Source organism: Aethalodelphis obliquidens, unplaced genomic scaffold, assembly GCF_003676395.1.
Source record: "Aethalodelphis obliquidens isolate GAN/ISIS:26980383/991018 unplaced genomic scaffold, ASM367639v1 scaffold6, whole genome shotgun sequence".
Taxonomy (NCBI): Eukaryota; Metazoa; Chordata; class Mammalia; order Artiodactyla; family Delphinidae; genus Aethalodelphis; species Aethalodelphis obliquidens.
Genome location: NW_020837950.1, coordinates 4655452 through 4669175, shown reverse-complemented (window position 1 = coordinate 4669175; position 13724 = coordinate 4655452). Strand labels below are relative to the sequence as shown.

At 34.4% G+C, this 13724-nt stretch overlaps 1 protein-coding gene across 9 annotated transcripts in view; it reads right to left on the bottom strand.

Annotated features, from left to right (window-relative positions):
* Window positions 1–13724, bottom strand: part of FRYL (FRY like transcription coactivator) — a 244633-nt gene that overhangs the window by 100357 nt on the left and 130552 nt on the right. For all 9 annotated transcript variants that reach the window (XM_027103011.1, XM_027103012.1, XM_027103013.1 and 6 more), the window contains 4 exons: window positions 11912–12080; window positions 11544–11636; window positions 3981–4079; window positions 2841–2942 (listed from right to left, as the gene is read on the bottom strand). In XM_027103011.1, the coding sequence (XP_026958812.1) occupies window positions 2841–2942; window positions 3981–4079; window positions 11544–11636; window positions 11912–12080 (463 nt within the window). The remainder of the gene's footprint in view (window positions 1–2840; window positions 2943–3980; window positions 4080–11543; window positions 11637–11911; window positions 12081–13724) is intronic.

Genomic DNA, 13724 nt, shown 5'->3' with positions numbered 1-13724 from the left:
CTTCACCAAGGTCTCTATTTAGAAGAAATTTGAAATGTCCAAGACAGTGGCTAGAATCACTGAAGAAAAAAAAATTCTATAATTTCGGCATCATGGGATACATCTACAACACTTAAACTGAGAGAAAACAGATAAATTTTTAACTATCTAATTTTTCCTCTAAAAGTACTGCATTTGATTTCAAATAAGTTTCAATTTTTAAAAGGAAATAAGCATACACTGTAGAAAAAAAATCTAAATTATTTTTACATGGCATCTACTCTTACTCCTCTCTCTCTCTCTCAATTATTCTTTAGAAACTTTAAAATCATTTTTCACATAATGACCTTATTTGACATAAAGATAGGGGAATGGGAAACTACCAAATTACGTTTGGGACAAAAACAGCAGATTTAACACTTTCGGTGAAAATAAACTGATGTTCTCTCATGCTATTTATGGACCTACAGACTAATGCCCATTTTTCATGGTCACCAACTTCAGAAACTAGTATGGTAATTTTTAAAAAATTGTGCGGTATCTTAAAGTGCCTTGAAAATGTATCATATTTATTCTTATGACTCTAGGGAATAATGCCTTTTTACTATCCCAGAATTATAACCAAAAATATTTTTTAAAATACTCAGTAAAGCAACATTCCTTATAGTACGTTAAAAGGTAACATGGTAGACCAGAAAGAGCAAATTTTATTGAACTGGATGGATTAGATGCAAATCCTATCTCTATCACTTTTTTGGCTCCCTAAACTTGGGTTGCTTATTTATCTTCTTTCGGCCTCAGTTATAGTAAGAATTAAATGAGATACTGTACTTAGAGAATCTAGCCTATAATAAATACTAATAAAAATCTATTTTAAGGAGTAGTAGGTCTAATAAACGGAAAAGTGTTACAGATTTTTTTGAACTCAAGAGATTACTTGAATCTCAAAACAAAATCAATTTAGGTAAGACCTTTATCTTGGACCAATTTTTCCTGTATACAAAACAAATAAATTATACCTGTCACAAGAGATAATTAGCATAGTTTTTCCCTGAATGCTCGACTCCTTACCTCAACTATGTAGCATAGCCACAGTATCTAAAACTTAACAAGCAGGAACCAAGTCATAAAATTTCTGCTGAATAGAGCCTTAATGTAAGTTAAAGGTTAATGGTCAAGACAACTATATTCCAAATATTCATGCTAAGTGGCTCTTATCTCCTTTAGCCTGGCAGATTGACACAGCCATTAATGAAAATGGACAATATGCCAGAAATATTTAACAGGAGGTAAGGGTTCAAAGAAAAGAGCATTTTAAATGAAAGCCTTAAGCCAAAAAAAAAAAAAAAGTTAAAGTACTGCGAAAGAACTGCAAATATGTTAGGTGCAAACGTATATGTATAAAAACATTCCAACAAGCAACAGAAAAGTATGAATTGTCATGAAACAAAGCAAACTTCCAGAAACACTTAAACGCGTGTCTTAAAGTATGTTATTAAAAGTTTGAAGAATCATACTACCCAGAAAATGATCATTTCCCTTTCAGTACCTAAATCTGTATGAATTATCAAAATAAGGACAGAAACAATATAATGTACTTAAATAAAACTTATTTTCTGGTTTCATGACATAAAGAATTTAACCAGCTTGATTGGCCCTGGGAATTTTCATAAACAGAGCAAAGAGAATATATCAATTCTCACCCAAATATGAATAACATCAGTGTATGTATATCTAGGAGGAAAATAGCCAAAAATATTTTTCAAAGACATATTTTAGTACACCTTACTAAGAAATCAAAGTATTTTTCAAAATGATATGTAAAATCATTAAAAAAAAAAAAGATATATAGGATAACGTTGTCCAGTGAATCAATCCTGAAGTGAGGAAAAAAAGCCAGTCCTACTTCTCACAATATCACGATGAGCTGTAGGGTCAGAGACAACTCATTTAATCTCTCTGTGCCTTGGTTTCATTGTCTTCCAAGTTTAAGTTTTTCAGTCTTAACCCTAACTTAGAGGAATAACAGAAAATGAAATGCCATGTCTGCATGTTTCTATAACATGTAAGCAAATATTCAAATATATTCATTTATGTATCAAAATGGTATTCAAATCAAGCATTCACATGACATGCAGATGAGGAATATTCCCACGTTCTGTGTCAGATATTAACTGTGGTCCTATCCACAGAAGAAAAGAAGATCCTGTTAGGTTCTGCCAGCAGAGCATCCTGGGCAGATAATGATCCTTCTATCTCACAGTTTTGTTTTCAATCCTAAGAGACTGGACATAGATGTGCCAAACAGTGTTAATAACAATTAATTACCCCTTGATTCAAGTCAGAATCATTGCAGGAGCTTTCCCGTCTATGTGGATCCAGTACCATACTTTCAGATTTGGCTGGGCATAGTTAACATTAAATGTGCTTTTACTGATATTTTATTATCGAGGCTTTTTTCATATTATTCAGACTTGAGCCAACATTACTCAATTTTCTCAAGAGAAAACGCAAAATAAGCATCTGGAGAGTTTTATAAGATTAACTAATACTCCAAAATTCCAAAGGAATTTATTTATTAACAAATATTGCTAGATCCAAGATAATATAAACAATCATTACAAATGTATAATTTTGCATTCATTAAGACCAACTAAATTTTTAATCAACCGTTTATTCATGTCTATAACATGATTCCCTATAGAAGGAATGAAGTACGTATAAGAAAAGGAATATGTTGAAGTATCACTATTCAAATGAACTATAGTACTAAAAGTTTTATTATATACTGTTCAATGTATATGCATAAGTGAATACACTACAGTCAGTATTTACAGGTCAGAAATGAGATTAAGTCTTACCTTTAAATGTGACAAACAGTTCTGTAGGAAAATATGCCAGTTATTTAAAAAAAACTGTTTTTGACTGACACATAAAAGGCAGGTAATTAATGGATATAGAGCCTATAGGAGACAGAAGAAAGAGAATAATATTTTTATGAAAAAGCACTGGACTTGTAAATTATATTTCATTCATTCTCATAAACAAAAAAAATTCTATTAGCAGTTTTCCCATTTGTAATTTAAAAAATACGATCTCAGAGAGTAATCTAACAAAGAATGATAAAGGGCAGATTTTCTATAAGAACAATTTCCTGATCTATCACATCTCCCCAAGTGAGAAATATGCTATTATTTCTCCCTAGACCCATTCCTCCTCTAACCAGTAAAGTGGCCCTGGGATCAGAGGACAGACCGGCATTAATGTTGCAGTTTTCTATTCATCAGGTGTGTGACTTCAGGGAAGATATGTTAAAGTGCTCGAAGCCTCACTTTCCTAACATGTAAAGTGGAGAATGCTAATCACACACATGCTATAGGGTTGTGAGGCTTAAAGTAAGACAAAGAATGTAAAGCACTTGGCTCAATGCCTGGCACAACCAGTGTTTATTATATTATTATACCTCTATCTTAAACAGTCAAGTATTTGTCCAATTCTCCAAACTTTCTCCAAGCTGCATGCAAATTTACAGAAAAACCCCTCAAAGTTACCGAAGTGGATGGTGAAATGGAAAAAAAATGCTTTAAATCTCTGAATAGAAAAGATGTAATTAGACAGACAATAGCTCCTAAATAATCAAATGCTTCAGAATATAATTTATTATAATGTAAAATAAAGGAATTTATGGTTTAATATGAGACTACACTTAACTTTTCCTTTATTCTAATACATAATTTATAGCATCTGTCAAGACAGGTAAATACCTAGAATGAAGTCTGAATAACCTATCAAATACAGAGCTAGTAAAATTAAGAATAGAAAGTTTTGAAAACAGCAGGAGAAAATAGGTAAAATTTGTCCTTGTGTTACACTTTGGATATTTTACAATTTCAATTTTTACAATTCTCTTAAAACTCTACTAAAAAAAACCAACTAAATTCATAAATCAATTACTAAAACTCCTAATTAAACATATGAAGGTTTGAAATGTTTCTCAATACCAATGAATGCTTCTTTCTGGAACTCAGTTCAAAAGTAGTCTGATAAAGCATCTCCACAAAATTTTTCAAGCAGGGAACGTTCACTTCATTTTTAACAGCCTAGGTAAAAAGATAATACAAAAACACAAAGAAAATGGTTACAAGTGTTAGATCAAACTATACAAGGATTACAATAAGTTTCTGTAAGGTTTGAAATTAGTCAATAATTCACTGAGTATGTGATGAAGTCCCATAATATACCAAATGACCAAATGTTGAGTAAGATAAACCAGGTCCCAGTCCTGGGTGAACAAGCAGATGAATGTGTGGTATAACAGGAGCTCTAAGAGGAAATTCTCTGTCCTCTTGGAGCACTCAGAAGAGACCCCAATGGAAAAACTCCAGAAGGAAGTAACATCTAAGCTGAATTCGGCATTACTTTACCTAAAATACTGCAATAGCCTCCCATTTAACCGCTCTGGTCTTATCTCCCACTACTCTGGCCCCCTGCACTAGGATCCAGCCACACTAGCTTCTTTGTTGCTCCTAGAACACATCAAACATGCTCTTGCTTCAGGATGTCTGCACTGGTTCCTTCTGCCTAAGAAGCTCTTCTCCCAAATATAGCATGTCTTACCCCCTCATTCCTTTGGTTTTTGCTCAATCGTCACCATCTCTTTCAAGGTGGTGATCTTTCCTAATTACTCTATTTAAAATTTCAACTCCCTGCCCACTTCAAGAATTTTTAGGCCCCTACCCTGCTCTACATTTCTGCACAGTACTTACCACCACATCTGGCATATACTCTTGATACATAATTTTACATACTTGTTTGAGTTTTCTGCACTAGACGTAAGCTCGGTAAGAGCAGGGAGTCCTTCCTACCTTGATCATTGTTGTATTCCCTGTGGACGGAAGAGGCCCTGACACACAGAAAGCACTCAATACATATAATGAATAAATAAGTAGAATCTAACCAGGAAAGGAGGTTGGAGGTTATTTGAGAGGCAAGAATGTTCCAGACAGAAGGAGTTCTATGTGAAGAGGCTGGTGTTATGGACTGAATTGTCCCAAAATTCATATACTGAAGTCGTAACCCCACATACCTCATAATGTGACCTTATATGAAAATAGGTCATTGCAGGTATAATTAGTTAAGTTAGAATGAGGTCATATTGAAGTTGGGGTGGGGGCTACTCCAACATGACTGGTGTCCTTAAAAAAGGGGGCAGGGGATGAATAGGGAGACTGGGATTGACATATACACACTACTGATACTAGGTATAAAATAGATAACTAATGAGAACCTACTGTACAGCTCAGGGAACTCTACTCAATGCTCCGTGGTGACCTAAATGGGAAGGAAATCAAAAAAAGAGGGGATATATGTATATGTATAGCTGTATTGCTGTACAGTAGAAACTAATGCAACATTGTAAAGCAACTACACTCCAATAAAAATTAATTTTAAAAAGGTGGGGGGGGAGAATTTGGACAAAGACATGCACACAAGGATAACACCATGTGAAGATGATGGCAGAGATCAGGGTGATACATCCATAAGACAAGGAAGGTCAAAGATTTTCAGTAAACTACCGGAAGTTAGGCAAGAGGCATGGAACAGTTCCTCCTCACAGCACTCAGAAAAAAATCAACCTGGCAACACCTTGCTCTTAGACATCTAGCCTCCATAAATGTGAGACAATAAATTTTTGTTGTTTAAGCCACCTAGTTTGTGGTACTTTGTAAGGGCAGCCCCAGTAAACAAATAAAATACAAAAGCAAACATGGCATAAAAGAAGAATTAGGCAACACAGTAATAATGGACCACAGTCAAGGGTCTTTCTTCCCACAATATGCTCCTTTTGATGAGTTACCTGAGAAACTACAACATAATCTCAAATATCTGGCAAAAACAGATTTTTTCAGACAAGGGGGAAGCACAAATGACAATTTGGGATGGATACGCAGCGTTTCAAACCATTTCTAGGAAAAGAAATTGAAGTCCATGCACTAATGATGTACTTCATTAAGTACATAGCTACTTCATAGCTAAGCTGATGTGGTTTTATAAATGATCATGTTTTCTTTTTGGCAAAATGAACCTATTTTCACGGTTAAAACTGAGGTGAGAGTGGGGGTGGGGTGCTTGACTCAAACTACTTACAAATTTATAGTTCATGACTTCTGTTTGTACTCATTTAAAAAATCTTCAAGTATTTAACTATAAGTAAGTATTAAAAACTGGTAAAAAAAAATCATGCCAATCTCTACAACTGCTATGTCATTAATATTTTAAATTCTTAATTTTTCTTACAATTCCCTGTCCATCTTTTCTGAACATGTTCTAAAGATAGGACCTGAATACCATAAACCATTCCATATGAACACATTGATCACAAGTCAATTAATTCAGTATTTAAAAATAAAAGTCAAAACAGTTACATTTGATTCTCAGTATGAAAATAAATTTCTTCATTTTAAAATATTTTAAATAGAATAAAACCTGAATAAAGTGAATCTTACTAACTTCCATTTCTAGCCAAGGTGGTGTAAAGGGGGCTAGACTTATTTTACCATCTGAAACAACCAAAAAGGAACAAAATACATGAAATGATACGCAAAACATTATACATCAGTCAACAAAAGAAAGTGACCCCTGAGGAATGGAAAATAGATGAGGTGAGCCCTTTGATGGCCCCAGCTTACTGCTGTGTGAGAATTTTCAGGGAAGAAATTAAAGTGTACCATTGTGTATGGTTTTTACACTACACATGAACAGTATAATATCACTTGAGGTAGACAATGATAAGTTAAAGATGTATACCATAAACAATTAAATGACAAAACAATGAGATATAGCTAATAAGCCAACAAAGGAGATAAAAGAATCACAAAAATATTCAATTAATCCAAAAAAATAGTAGAAAAAGGAAACAAAGAACAGATGGGAAAATTAAAAACATAATCAGAAGATGACAGATTTAAAATAACTATCACTAATCATATCAAATGTATGTGGTGCCCAATTAAAAGGCAAAGATTGTCAGACTGGATAAAAAAGCAAGAACCAACCATATCCTGCCTGCAAATATATATATATATATATATATGTATATATTTTAATATAAAAACACAAGTAGATTAAAAGGAAAAAATGGAAAAAGATATACTATCCTTATACAATCAAAAGGAAGCAGGAGTGGCTATATTAATATCAGATAAAGTAGATTTCAGAGCAAAGAATATTATCAGAGATAAGGAAGGTTATTTCACAATGATAATGGTGTTAATTAAAGAGGATATACAATCCTAAACACACATGTGTTTCATGATAGAGCTTAAACATACAGCAAGCAAAAATTGACAGAACTGCAAAGAGAAACAGTTGGTCAGATTTCAATACTCCTCTCTCAGTAGTTGACAGAACAAGTAGAGAGGAAATCAGCAGAGTTGAAAAACACTATTAACCAATTTGCCCTAATTGATATTCATAGAACACTCTATCCAACAGCAGTATACATAGTCTTTTCAAGTGCACATGGAACATTCATCAAAATAAATGATATTCTGGCCCAAAAAACAAATTTCAATGCATCTAATGGAATTCAAGCATACCAAATATGTTCTGCAACCACAAATTAAAAATGAGTAACCTGAAGATCTCTGGAAAACCCCCAAATGTTTAGACATTAAATAAAATGCTTCTAAATAACCTGTGGATTTCAAAAAGGACAGCAGAAAGTATTCTGAGCTTTATGAAAATGAAAACACAAGATATCAGAATTTGTGGGCTGCCACTGTAGAACTACTTAGAGGGAAATATATGCATTAAGTGCTTATATTAGAAAAGAGAAAAGGTCTTGACGACCTCAGCTTCCACCTTAAGAAACTAGCAGGGAAAAAAAGAGCAAATTTAGAGTAAGTAGAAGAAAAATAATAAAAATCCAAGTAGAAATGAGTTAAATAGAAAACTGAAAAATAGAGAACATCAATAAAGTCAAAAGCTGGTTCTCTGAGAAGATCAATATAATCAATAAACTTCTAGCCAGACAGATCAGGAAAAAAGGAGAAAAGTCACAATCTACCAATATTTGGAATGGAAGAGGTCACTACAGATCCTATAGCTATTTAAAGAAACTAAAGGAATATTATGTCTAACTTTACAATAAATTGGATAATTCAAACAAAATGGGCAAACTCCTTAGAAAGACATGAAAGCGTACTCAAGAAGAAACAGTCTGAGCAGCCCTATGTATTTTGAAGAAAATTATCTGGTAGTTAAAAAGCTTGCCACGAGAAAAATCCCAGGCCAGGTGGCTTTATTGGTGAGTTCTACCCAACTCCAAAGGAAGATGTAGAGCCAACTCTGCACAAACTTCTTCAACATTAACTTGTTACTAAAAACAAAGACATTGCAAGAAAACCACAGACCAACAGCCCGCATGAACATAGATAAGTGCAAAAATTCTCAAAAGAAAAAAACCTAGCAAATAAAATCTAACAATATATTAAAAAAATCTTATCATGATCAAGAGGAGTTTAACCCCAGGAATATATGGTTGATCCAACATTTGAAATATCAATCAACGTAGTTCACCATATTAATGAACAAAAAAGAATATATGATTACTTCAGTAGACAGAGAAAAAAAAAGCATTTAACAAAATCCAACATTCATTCCTGAAAAAAACTCTTAACAAACTAGGAATGGAAGTAAATTTCCTCAATATGATAAAAGGCATCTATGAAAAATCTACAGGTAACATCATACTTATTGGTAAAAGATTGATGACTTTAGTCCTAAGATGTGAATGGAGTCTGTTCTCATCACTTCTATTTATCCTTGTACTGAGAGCCCTAGCCAGTGCAATAAGGCAAAAATAAAATATGCACACTGGGGCTTCCCTCGTGGCACAGTGGTTAAGAATCCACCTGCCAATGCAGGGGACACGGGTTCGAGCCCTGGTCCGGGAAGATCCCACATGCCGTGGAGCAACTAAGCCCGTGCGCCACAACTACGGAGCCTGCGCCGTAGAGCCTGCAAGCCACAACTACTGAGCCCACGCGCCACAACTACTGAAGCCTATGCGCCTAGAGCCCATGCTCTGTGACAAGAGAAGCCACCGCAATGAGAAGCCTGTGCACTGCAATGAAGAGTAGCCCCTGCTCACCGCAACTAGAGAAAGCCAGTGCGCAGCAACGAAGACCCAACGCAGCCAAAAAAAAAAAAAAAAAGTACATTGAAAAGTATTTTGAGCACCTGGAAAATGAAATTTTAAAACAATGCCATTTAGAGTAGCATAAAAATGTGAAATGCGTAGGGCTAAATTTAACAAAATATACTCAAGACCTGTACACTGAAAACTACCAAACACTGTTGACAGAAAATAAAGACCTAAGTAAAAGGAGAGAAACTATGTTCATGAATTGCAAGAATCAATATGAAGATGTCTGTCCTCCCAATTTATTGACTAATTTAATCCAATCCCAATCAAATCCCACTAGATTTTTTTTAATGGACCAGGTGATTCTAAAATTTATATGTAAATGCAGTAGACCTAGAAGAGCCAAAATTTTTTTGAAAAAAAATAAAGTTGGAAGATGTATATATACTACCTGCCTTCTAACTTACTACAGTAATTAACATAGTATACCATTGTTGTAAGAATATACACACAGATCATTGGAACAGAATAGAGTCAGAAAAAGACCCACACAAATAGAGTCAATTGAATTTTCTGACAAAGGAACTAATATACTTAGAAAGAGTTGTAAACAAACAAGTGAAACGGTACAGGAACAACTGGATGCTATTTGCAAAAACAAAAAGAATTAAACAAAACAAAACAAAATTTCAATCCATACCTCATACCATATACAAAATTAACTCAAAATAGATCACTGACCTAAAAGTAAATCCCGAAACTGAAATATAGAAAACTTTTGTTACCCTGGGTTAGGAAAAGACTTCATAGGTACAATACCAAAAGCACAAAAGAATAAATCAGATATGCGAGCCACAACTACTGAAGGCCACATGCCTAGAGCCCGTGCTCCACAACAAGAGAAGCCACTGCAATGAGAAGCCCGCGCACCACAACGAAGAGTAGCCCCCACTCGCCGCAACTAGAGAAAAGCCCGCACGCAGCAACGAAGACCCAATGCAGCCAAAAATAAATAAATTTATATAAAAATAAAACCTTGAAACAACCCAAATGTCCAAAAACAGATAAACACATAACCGAACTGTGGTATATCCATACAATGAAATACTAGTCAACAATGTATAAACTGCTGATATATTCTGTAACATAGTTGGAACTCAAAATAATTGTGCAGAGTGAAAGAAGCCAGAAAAAAGAGTCTGTACTGTAAGATTCCATTAATATAAAATTCTAGGGCTTCCCTGGTGGCGCAGTGATTGAGAGTCCGCCTGCCGATGCAGGGGACACGGGTTCGTGCCCCGGTCCGGGAGGATCCCATGTGCCGCGGAGTGGCTGGGCCCGTGAGCCACGGCCCCTGAGCCTGCGCGTCCAGAGCCTGTGCTCCGCAACGGGAGAGGCCACAGCAGTGAGAGGCCCACGTACCGCCAAAAAAAAAAAAAATTCTAGAAAACCCAAAACTAAGTAGAGGAACAGAAAGATCAATGGTTACCTGAGAACAATGTGGAGTGAGTGGGGGGGGGATTAAAAAGGAACATGAGGAAACTTCTGAAGTATGATAGGTATGTACATTATCTTGACTGTGGTGAAGGTTTTACAGGTATATAGATGTCTAATTGTACACTTTAAATATGTGTAATTTAAGTCAATTTTACCTCCATAAGTGTTTTTAAATGAAATTATACGTATATATATAAAGAATATCATTTATACAGCAGTACGTAGTATGCTGAAAGTGAGTGGCATAACACATACCACAAAAAACCCAGGAAACAAAAAAATCTAGCATGTCCAAGTATTCTAAAATCCCCGAATCCTATTTATACCATGCTATGTTACTAGTAACTACAGAATTATTTTTGAATAACACAATGAATTTAGACCTAGAAAAGCTTCTATAAATCTGCTTCCCTAGAAGTTACTGGAACTATATTTATAGCAGCCATATTTTCTAAATAATTTAGAATACATATTTTGACAGGTATGATGAATGTCATGGCAACTATAGAAATTAACTTTTAAAACTGAGACAATCCTGTAAACTCTAGGATACATGTCACAGTACTTTTAAATTCTTCAGAGGCATTAAAATGGCTGCCATTTTGTAAGGAGCAAATGCCATGAAATGCAGTGTGTTACACTGAGCTACTTGAGATAATCATTACTTCTAGGTTGCAAATACTCTGCCTTCCTAACAGTCTCTAAATCTTAAGGGCCTGGGCTTGTTCTTTTGATTAAAAGACTGATTGATGCTCTTCTGCTATGTGTCTAATAATGATTTACCCCATACTCCCACTACATTCAAAGTTTCCGCTTTATTGTCTATGAGGATACCAGAAAGTAAGAATATCACATGTGGTAACTTCTTCAACAAAAAAAGTACTTTTAAAATGCAATATAAAATTAAAAATATACTTACAGCAGCTACAGGGATAAGAATCTCCACAAATAAACCAGCAAGTGCATGTTTTATATCTTTATCCTTTACTTCTAAGAAATACTGAGCACATTCCTTGAGAGGGAAAAAGGTATATTAGATTTAAAAAGGAGGAAGATTATAGAAATGTTAATATCACAATAATTTTGTAAATACTCTGCAATTTTACCAGAAAGCTAAGTTCAAATCATGTTCAAATTTAAAAAGAAAATTAATTCACACTTCTGACAATTTAACACTTGGAGTACGGAATTAGTAACGTCATTAATTATATTTATTTTGTTTCTTTTAAATAGTCATGAAAAGCAAAAACAACCACTGTTAGGCTAATTCTAATTACTGCAGATCACCTGCATGAACTGAAATGATGCTTCAAAATCTTCTACAGGATACATTTTCACTCGGAAAAATTTCATTCCCATTATTAAGCTGATGACGCTTTGTACCACATGTGGACTTTGTTCCTTTTGTCGCAGTTCTTTTAACTCTGTCACAAACTTCTTCCTCACAGCCTGAAACCTTTAATGTACACGGATACACAATTTGATATGAATTGAAAACACTCATTTCCCACATGATATTTAAGGTTGAAATCAAGAAGTATTTTACCTAAACACCATCTCCTTTCTCTGCCCTCATCAAAATTACCCAGAAAAACATACAGATAACAAAAATATTTCTTATTCTAGATTTACTGTTCATTTATTTTTTCAAATAAAAAATGCCTTAAGGAGAAATTCTTATTAGAATTTCTTATTCCTATAATACCATCAATACAGCATCATTACCATTTAATAGTTCGTAATCATCATAAAAATAAGATCTAATAACCCACCCATAAAACATCCACATGTAAATCAGACAGTGTCTCTAAATTCTAAGACTCATTTTGATAAAGTCTGCAATTTAAGTTACATGGAGAGCAGACTGGAGACTACATATTTGTTCAAAGAGATAAACCAATCACTTGTAGACTACTAAGTATCTCTTAAAATTATTATCTCCTTACACTGTAGAAAAACTGAAGATGATGAGTGGGAGAGCACTGGTCTCACAATGGGAATCAGCTGAAGAGATCAAAATGCTTTTGAAATGCTGAGCAACATCCTGGATTCAAATGACTACAACAGTTAAGGCTACTAAGGTTTTCTTTGCTTACAATGGAAAAAGATATCTGATAGTTTGTTAATCGATAATACTTCACTTTCCCCCTCTATGAAACAAAGGTTTTATTGCTGATGTTACTTGGGGAAACCAGTTCTCGAAAGTTATAATGACAAATGAAGCATACTTCCCAATGGGCACTGAGTACAAATTAATATTAATTAAACATGGATATTAATTACATGTTAATGAAATATGGATCCATGATAGGAAGTATAACTTCTCCATTTCCATTTCAGTCTTGTAAAATACAACACCATTTTCCATGAAAGTGTTCTTTTGCGTTTTATAAAGAAAATATAAAGTGGATAAAAATCTTCCCATTGCAATATTATTAGAATCCAAGGATTTTTCCTATTAAATTTTTCATAATAATTATTAGTCACTATAATCAAAGGAAATGCATTGACAAGATTCTAAAACACCCCCAGCCCTTTCTTTCTCCCCACCCCTTTCCCACCTCACCACCTTTCCTCTCAAATGTTGGTGCCATCAGCCCAGCCTAATGTGGGTCCATCCATGTTTTTTCCCATGCGCGTTGTATGTATGGGTGGAAAACACCTCAATATTGCTCTGAGTGGCATTTCTCTTACAACCAGACCAGTGAGGCTGAGCGTCATTTCATCAATTTACCATTGGCCATTTAGATTTACTATCCTTCCCATCCTAGATTTAACTTAGCTATGATGTAGGGTTCTTCTGGACCCAACTTGCTCATGTGTTATTTAGCACTTCTAACCTATATCCTGACAGAAAATCATTTTCAATAAAAATTACAATATGAACTACTGTGCCATGAAAAGAAATACATTATTGCTCATGTTTTTGCAGCTACATTCCTGAAACAGGGATTCCTTGTTGATTAAATATGAACACAATATTAAAATACTATTGTCTACGTCTAAGTCATTTCAAATACTCCAACTACGTTCTAAGTTCTATACAGCATTGGGTATACAAGGGTCCCTGGTAAACTACAAAGGATAAAACATAAATAAT